At 59.1% G+C, this 8,811-nt stretch overlaps 1 protein-coding gene across 1 annotated transcript; it reads right to left on the reverse strand.

Annotated features, from left to right (window-relative positions):
- Window positions 1–937: 937 nt before the first annotated feature.
- ERMAP (erythroblast membrane associated protein (Scianna blood group)) lies at window positions 938–6,538 on the reverse strand. Its single transcript, XM_034068071.1, has 6 exons — window positions 6,515–6,538; window positions 5,003–5,440; window positions 3,865–3,960; window positions 2,999–3,255; window positions 2,804–2,919; window positions 938–1,754 (listed from the first exon to the last, which is right to left on the reverse strand). The coding sequence occupies exons 2-6, from the start codon at window positions 5,408–5,410 to the stop codon at window positions 1,204–1,206; spliced, it is 1,428 nt and encodes a 475-aa protein (XP_033923962.1). The 5' UTR covers window positions 5,411–5,440; window positions 6,515–6,538; the 3' UTR covers window positions 938–1,203.
- Window positions 6,539–8,811: the final 2,273 nt, after the last annotated feature.

Below are 8,811 nucleotides of genomic sequence, written 5' to 3' on the forward strand. Positions count from 1 at the left end.
CACCCCCTTAAATCCCACTCCCTATACAGATCCCCCACACACACATTATACCCCCTATAAAGTGCTCTTTATACATCACACCCCCTATACATCACACCCATATATAGCTCCCTATAGATCACACCCCTGGATAAACCACCTCCTACCCAACCTACCCCTATAGATTACACCTTTGCTATAGACCCCCAATACATCACACCTCCCTCAGAGCCCCCATAGAACCCCCACTATACACCACCCCCTATAACCCAACCCCAAGCAGGGCTGCCCCGCCCTCCCCACTGTGTCCCACACACAGCCCAGCCCCATAGGCAGCCTCCCCTATAGAGACCCCCGGTGTGCCCAGGGCTGTGGCACAGTATGGCACAGCACCCCGCAGCTCCAAGTGGTACCTACAGCATTGAACGCATCAGTGTCCCATGGTATAAAACCTATGGCATGGCACATCCCAATGCCCCATGGCATGGGGCAGTACCTATAGTGTCCCATACATGGTGCAGAACTGATGCCACAGCCCACCATGGCACCGCACCCCATGGCACAATGCAGTACCTATAGTGCCCCATACATGGTGTAGAATTGATGCCATAGCCCCCCATGGCACCGCACCCCATGGTACGATGCAGTACCTATAATGCCCCATACATGGTGCAGAATTGATGCCATGGCCCCCTATGGTATGATGCAGTACCTATAGTGCCCCATACACGGTGCAGAACTGATGCCATAGCCCCCCATGGCATGATGCAGTACCTAAAGTGCCCCATACATGGTGCAGGATTGATGCCACGGCCCCCAATAGCACTGCACCACATGGCATGATGCAGTACCTATAGTGCCCCATACATGCTGCAGAACTGATGCCACAGCCCAGCACCCCATGGTACCATGCAGTACCTATGGCACAGCAGACACATACCCCATGGTGCAGTACCCATAGCGCAGGATGCCCTGGGGGTGGGGTCTCCATCACCCATCCCCTTCTCACCAAATCCTTTATTGCAGCAGCCCAGCCCCCCCCACCGGGCTCCTCCTTGGAAGCACAGGACAAAGAGAGGGGGGGGAAAAGCCAGATCCTGCCCAGTGCCAGCACCAGTTCCTGGGGCAGGATCGGCCCGAAACCTCCACCAAAGAGCAGGAAAACACCCATTGGGGGGGGTACACACATAGAGCACAGTGCCCCCATAGCAGGAGCCAACCCCATCAGATGCGCACGGTGTTGATGCGGAGGGGTTGGACGTTCTTCCCATTGGCATGGCTCTGGCCGGGGCTGAAATAGGAGCAGAGCTTCCCGGGAAAGCGCTCCCGGAAGGTGTAGAGCCAGGACATGTCATCCGCGTTGTAGAAGATGAGGAGCCCTTTGTCGTAGTCCAGGAACACCCCAACCTTCTCCAGCTTGCCCTTGACGCTGAGCCGGGTCCAGGGCTCGGTGCAGGCGCTGTACTGGTTGCCGTCGTGCATCACGATGCAGTAGAAGCCGCGGCTGGGCTGGATCTGGATGCTGCCCTTGCGGCTGACGGCTTCGTGCGCCAAGCCGATCATCCACTGGGTCTTCTCGGACACCACCACCTCCCAGTAGTGCACCCCGGCACCGAAGGCCTCCGAGCCCAGCACCGAGACCTCCACGTCGAAGCGGCGCGGGGAGTCCTGCAGCGGCTGCGGGTGCAGGTTGCCATACGCCACGATGGTGCAGTCGTCGGACAGGATGAGGCGGTGGTGAGCGGTGCCGGGGTCCAGCGTCAGCGCTGCCGGCACTGGGGAAAGGGAGGATGGGGATTAATGGGGGGGTAACGGGGTCAATGCGGTGCCCAGAGCCAGAGCAGGCGGCTCAGCACTGCTGGTGGGCAGGGTGCTGGGGTGGGTCCTCAGGCCTCATTGATGTCCTGGCCCTGTCCATCACTGGTGCATCCTCAACCATCACCGGCAGCATTCCCATCCCCATCCACCACTGGTGCATCCTCAACGATCACCAGCAATATTCCCATCCCCGTCCACCACTGGTGCATCCTCAGCCTTCAGCAGCAACATTCTCATCCCCATCCATCAGTGGTGCATCCTGACCCATCACCAGCATCATTCCCATTCCCATCCATCAGTGGTGTGTCCTCAACCATCACTGGCCACATTCCCATCTCCATCCATCAATGGTGCATCCTCAGCCATCAGCAGCAACATTCCCATCCCCATCCATCACTGGTGCATCCTCAACCCTCACCAGTGATGTTCCTGTCACCAACACCAAAGGATGCTTCCATTCCTGTTCCTCATCACTGCATCCTCACATCTCACCTGTGACATTCCATTCCCATTCCCATCCCCATCTATCACCAGTGTGTACTTACCCCTCACCGGTGACATCCCTTTCCCTGACTCCTGTGACATTCCCACCCCTCACTGGTGTGTCCTCAGTCATCATCAGTGACATCCCCATCCCCATCCCTCACTGGTGCATCCTCCCATCCCACCTGTGACATTCCATCCCCATCCATCACCCCTGTGTCCTCACCCCTCATTGGTGACATCCCTCTGCCTGTTCCTCACCAGTGCATCCCCATCCCTCACCAGTGCCATTCCCATCCTCATTCCTCACCAAAGCCATTCCCATCCCCATTCCTCACCAATGCCATTCCTATCCTCATCTCTCACCAATGCCATTCCCATCCTCATCCCTCCCCAATGCCATTCCCATCTTCATCCCTCCCCAATGCCATTCCCATCCTCCTCCCTCCCCAATGCCATCTCCACCCCCATCCCTCCCCAGGACCCCCCCAGCCCCTCATCCACCCCCTCCGCACACCCTCACCAGGATGGATATCCTGGAACAGTGATTTCCAGATGGTGTACTGCAGCGGCCCCATGTACTTGGAGGTGGGGAAGTCCTCATAGGTCAGGTTGGTCTCGTGGATCTTCCCTTTGAGCCTGCGCAGGAGCGACACGATGGAGCACGAGGATGCAGGAGGTCGGGGCTGGACCACAGCATCCCTGCAGTGTCACCCACCTCTCGGAAAGGGATGCGACCCCGGCCAGGAAGAGGTGTTTGTCGGCCTCGGCCAGGCGCTCCTGCAGGATCTGGCTGCCCTCCTGCACCCGGCGCAGCTGCTGGCTGCAGCGCTGCATCTTCTGCTCGATGTCGGTGATGGTCCGCGCCGTGTCGGCCTCCAGCTCCTCCAGCATCGCCTTCTGCCGCTCCCGCAGCAGCCGGTGCAGCCGCTCAAACGCCTCCCCGATGGTCACCCGCAGGCTCTTGGCTGAGGACTTGGGGGGTGGATGGAGAGGGGTCAGGACCCCCCCCATGAGGGTTTGATCACCCAAAGAGACCTTTAGGGCACCGTTAACACAACCCCGGGGCTCCAAGGAGTGGGTGTTTCACCCTATGGATAAAGCTAAACCATGGCACTGGTGGGGATGGAGAAGATCAAACCTCACCAGGTGAGCAAGGAGATAAAGGGTTCAAACAGGGTTGGGGATAAGGCAGAAGCTGTTCCCTGTGAGGGTGCTGAGGCGCTGGCACAGGGTGCCCAGAGAAGCTGTGGCTGCCCCATCCCTGGCAGTGTTCAAGGCCAGGTTGGACACAGGGGCTTGGAGCAGCTGCTCCAGTGGAAGGGGTCCCTGCCCGTGGCAGGGGTTGGAGCTGGAGGAGCTTTAAGGTCCCTTCCAACACAAACCATTCCATGATTCTATGAAATATAAACTAAATGAGTTAAAAAGCCAACTAAAAGCAGCCCCGAAGGGAACATCTTTTGTTCCCTGTTTGGGATCAGGAGCCTGAAGGGTTTCACCGAACCGCGGTGGGTTCTGGGGTAGCAGCCCCATGGGATGGGGGGTTTGGAGGCTGTGGGATGCAGGCCCTGGGGTGGCTCCTACCTTGGTCTCAGCCAGCTGCCGCCGCAGGACGTGCAGAGCTTCCGTGTGGCCGCGCTCACTCTCCTGCAGCCCCTGGAGCTGCTCCCGCAGCTCCCGCTGAGAACAAACCCGACAAACAGGGATCAAACTGGGATCAAACTGGGATGCGCGGCAGAGCAGGTCCCAGGAGGCAGCTTTCCTGCTGGGGGCAATGGGGGTGTGTACTCCTGATAGCACCCCAATGAGGGCACCCAAAGACCACAGGGACCCCCAGTGTGGATGGAGAAGGGGAATCCCATGGGAGCAGCTGCAGAAGGGCACCTGGATTGATGGGCAGGCACAGAGAGGAGGAAGCTGTGGGGCTGACCCCATTGGGTGCAGGGACAGATGGACAAAGGTGGTGCAGCTGAGGCAGGGGTGGTGCTGTATGGGAGAAGGGGAGGGAGAGATAGAAGGAAGGATGGATAGAAGGAAGAAAGGATGAATGGAGGGATGGATGGATGGATGAATGGATGGATGGATGGATGGATGGAAGGATGGATGGATGGATGGATAATGGATGGAGAGAAGGATTGGTGGATGGCTGGAAGGAAGAATGGAAGGGTGGATGGATGGAAGGATGGGTGCATGAATGGAAAGATGGATGGGTGGAAGGATAGATGCAAGGAAGGAAGAAAAGAAAGATGGATGGATGGAGGGACGGAGGGAAGCAAGGAAGGATGGATAGAAGGAAGAAAGGATGGATGGCTGGGTGGATGAAGGAAGGGATGGATGAATGGATGAATGGATGGAAAGGATGGCAGAATGGATGGATAGACAGAGGGAAGGATTGGGGGATGGATGGAAGGAAGAATGAAAGGGTGGATGGATGCAAGGATGGATGTAAGGATGGATGGATGGAAGAAAGGATGGATGGAAGAAAGGAAGTAAAGAAGGATGGATGGATGAATGGGTGGAGGAAAGGAAGGATGGGTGGATGGATGGATGGAAAGGATGGAAGGATGGATGGATGTAAGGATGGATGTAAGGATGGATGTAAGGATGGATGTAAGGATGGATGGATGGACGGATGGAAGAACAGATGGATGGAAGAATGGGTAGAAGGAAAGAAGGATGGAAGGCAGGAAGAAAGGAATGCTGGTTGGAGGGACAGCCCCACCTGCAGCTCCTCGAACGCATCATCCACGTTGGTGACCTGGTGCTGCTCGTGCACCGCGGGTTGGTCGCAGAAGAAGCAGACGACGGCGCGGTCGGTGAGGCAGAAGAGCTTGACCTTGTCGTGGTCCTTGCAGGGGAAGGGGCTGCGCTGGGCGCCCAGCAGCGTGTCCAGCGGGAAGGCGCTGTACCGCTCCACGATGTTGGCCAGCTTGAGGCTGGGGGCCAGGGTGGGCTCGGTGAAGGTGCGGCGGCACTCGGGGCAGTCGCGGGTGCCCTGCGGCTCCTGGCGCACCCAGTGCTCCGTGATGCACCGGCGGCAGAAGTAGTGCTCGCACCCGAAGCTCACCGGGTCCTGGTAGATGCTCAGGCAGATGGAGCAGAGCAGCTCGTCCTTCAGGCTGCAGGCCATGGTGGTGCTGGGAAGGGTGGGAATGGGGTCCTGGAAAGGGAATGATGGGAGGTGGGTCTGGGGGAATTGGAGGTTGGAGGCAATCGGGGGTTGTAAGGGGGGTACTGGGGAGCAGGATGCAATGTGGGGGAGGAGGGATGGGAGGGGATGGGATTGGTCAGTCGCCAATTGGGGGTCTGGAGGGATGCAATAACGGGAATTAGGGGTCAGGATGCAATGAGGGGAGGTGGGGGGATTGTAATGGGTGGAACTGGGGGGCAGGACGCAACGGGGGAATTGGGGTTGCAATGGGAGGGTTGGGGGGTTGAAATGGGGGGAATTGGGGTTGCAATGGGGTGAATTGGGGTTGCAATGGGGGGGAACTGGGGGTGCAATGGGGGGAATTGGGAATCAGAATGCAATGGGAGCACTGGGAAGAGGGAAGACTCCCTGCCCCTCAACCAGAGGGAGGACATAGGGGTCAGGATGCAAAGGGGGAGCTGGGGGGATTGTAATGGGTGGAACTGGGGCGCAGGACACAATGGGGGGGAATTACGGTTGCAATGGGGGGAACTGGGGATCAGAATGCAATGGGATCACTGGGATGCAATAAAGGGACTGCGAGGGTCGTAAGGGGGGAATTGGGGGTCAGGATGCAAAGGGGGAGCTGGGGATGCAATAAAGGGACTGCGAGGTTTGTAAGGGGGGAACTGGGGGTCAGGATGCAATGGCAGGGTTGGGAGTGGGGATGGAACTGGGGGTCAGACGGCCATTGGGGGCTGAGGGATGCAGTGGGAGGGAATGGGGGATCAGGATGCACTGGGAGAACCGCGGCGGGTGCAATGAGGGGGGGAATTGGGGGTGCAGGTGATGGGGGGGGAGCCCGAGAGGGGCTTTAATTGGGGGGGGACTCGGGATGAAGATGACAATGGGGGCACCGGGGGGGGGTCTGCAACGGGGCTGCAACCTGGGCTGAGGCTGCCTTGGAAGGGACCCAGGGGAGCGGCTGCATCCGAAGGACCCGGGTTCGAGACCCCCCTCCCCTTAACCCAGCTCCCGGCAGGACCCGAGTTCGAGGCCCGCCCCCCCCCCCCCCCCCCCGTTCCCGGTGCCCGCTGCCCTCACCCAGCCGGTGCCGGTGCCGGTGCCCGGGATGGGGGGGGGCTGTGGGGGGGGGAGGTGTCACGATCCCGGTGCCGCCGCCTCACACCGCGGCCCCGCCGCGACGGGCGGGGGGGGGGGGGCGGGTGGCGACGCGGAGGGGGGCGGGACCACGCAGCACTTCCTGCCCACCCCCCCCCCGCAGCCACACTGGTGCCGCCCCCGCCCCATTGTCCCCCGCGCGGCGCTGCCCACCGGAGCGCACCACCGCCCGGCCGCGGGGGGGGCGCTTAAAGGGACCGCGGCCCTCGGAGCTCCGCGGTGTCCCCACGGGACGGGGACGGCGCAGGTGATGCTGGCAGCGGAGCCGCTGAGGAAACAGACGGTTTTACCCCAAATTGAACCAATTTGGCCTAAAATCACTTAAAGAGAAGTTTTGGGGGATGGTTGTCAGTTGGGACCTCCCCTGTGACGGGGACACGGGGGACCTGTGGGACCTATAGGACCTATGGGGACCTATGGGGGTCTATGGAACCTGTGAGGATCTATGAGGACCTGTAAGGACCTACAGGGACAAGTGGAGACCTATGGGACCCATGGGGACATATGGGGACCCATAGGACCAGTGAGAATCTATGGGGACCTGTGAGGACCTACAGGGCCTGTGTGGACCTTTGGGGATCTGTGGGGTCCTATAGGACTTACGGGACCTCTGGGAACACATGGGGACCTATGAGATCCTATGGAACCTATGGGACCAGTGGGCACCTATGGGGACCTACAGGCACCTATAGGACTTGTGGTGACCAGTGGGGTCCTATGGGGGCCTATGGAATCCTATAGGACATATGGGGACCTGCAGGGACATATGGGACCTGTGGGGACATATGGAAACCTAAAGGACCTGTAAGGATCTATGGGGACCTATAGGGACCAATGGGCTTTGCCAGCACCAGCTGCCCCATAGCTAGGCTTTACCCCCCCTGAAGACCCTTGGGGGTCCCCTTTGGTCCCCTCTTGAGCAGGGCCAGGGGCTGGAAGGGGGGGGGGGTTCTCTGTGTCCAGGCAGACAGAGGCACAGGGATGGGGATGCAATTCCCTAGGGTTGGAATGAAGCTGCATATTTGGGAGGCAGCAGGAACGCTGGTCCGGAGCCAAAGGGAACAAACTGCTCAGCTCCGGCTCCAGCACCCCCCGTTTCCCACCCCAACCCGGGCATCCCCCTTATCCCATCCCTTCCTTTCAGGGAATAACCACCCACTTTGTTCCTTTTCCCGACAGGCCCCAAAAGCTTGGAAAAAGCCCCCCCCCCCCATTAAAATAATAAACCCACATGGCTTTGGTTGGTGGTTTTTTCCCTGCTTGTTTTTCCTGCATTAGGAATTCAGGTCTTGTCTCCCCTCGGGGACCCACCGGGGACCGGGAATGGCTGGAATGAAATCAGCAGACAACAGGGATGGAGCCAGCTCTGAAGGAGATAGACCAAAATCCCCCTTTTTCACCCCAAATCCAGGCCCCATCCCAGGTCATTAATGGGTTATGCATTGATGTGGTTGGGAAATGGGGGTGATGGAGAGCGTCGTCCCAATGGACCCCACCGGGAATGCTGCTGTGCATCCCATGAGGTGATGTATGGATACCATGGGACAAACAGGGACATTCATCCCGGTTAATTAGTTTAATTGGCTTCATTACCCCCCAGTAACCCCAGTATGAGGCCAGCATCCCCATTATGCCTTAATTCCCGGGATTCTAGAGGGATCCGCAGCCCTTCTCCATCCCTGCATCCCTGCCGGCTCCGGCGTGCCGCAGCATGCCGGCACAGCACCGGCGGGCATGGAAAACCAGGGAAAACCCATCCCATTGCCACGTGTGCCGCGTGTGCCGGCGCTGCCGGAGGGATCCATGCTGGAATCTTCCCTTCACCGCGGCCAGATGGAGCGGAGCTGCCGGCGGGATGGGCACGCCGGGACCTGCTCCGGCGGCATGCGTGATTCCATGGAATGCCGGGAGCAGCCTTTGCTGTTGGAGACCTCCCTCTTGTAGGGGTTCATCCCGGTTGGAGGATTCCCTTTCCTTATGGATGCACCGGGAGCACGAGGCCGGCGCCTTTCATCTCCTCAGTGCTTTGCAAACATTAACTAATTAATCCTAATTAAGCCATTACCTCATTAGAGCCCAACCGCTGCATCCAGGAGCCGGGAATCTCGTGGAGCTCCTGCTTTCCTTGCCCTGCCACCCAGCATCCCAAACCCTCCCATCAGTGGATATGGGATGAAAATCCCACTTGGTTAGGTTTGTGAACCTGGAAAAGTCAGGAA

The sequence above is a fragment of the Melopsittacus undulatus genome, chromosome 12, assembly GCF_012275295.1.
Source record: "Melopsittacus undulatus isolate bMelUnd1 chromosome 12, bMelUnd1.mat.Z, whole genome shotgun sequence".
NCBI lineage: Eukaryota > Metazoa > Chordata > Aves > Psittaciformes > Psittaculidae > Melopsittacus > Melopsittacus undulatus.

What these genes read in the sequence shown, in the direction of transcription:
- ERMAP (XM_034068071.1), bottom strand. Translation starts at nt 5,410, where the DNA reads ATGGCCTGCAGCCTGAAGGACGAGCTGCTCTGCTCCATCTGCCTGAGC. An exon ending in ATGCGTTCGAGGAGCTGCAG is followed by an intron (nt 3,961 to 5,002) that starts GTGGGGCTGTCC and finishes GTTTGTTCTCAG; the next exon opens with CGGGAGCTGCGGGAGCAGCT. An exon ending in GTCGCATCCCTTTCCGAGAG is followed by an intron (nt 2,920 to 2,998) that starts GTGGGTGACACT and finishes GCTCCTGCGCAG; the next exon opens with GCTCAAAGGGAAGATCCACG.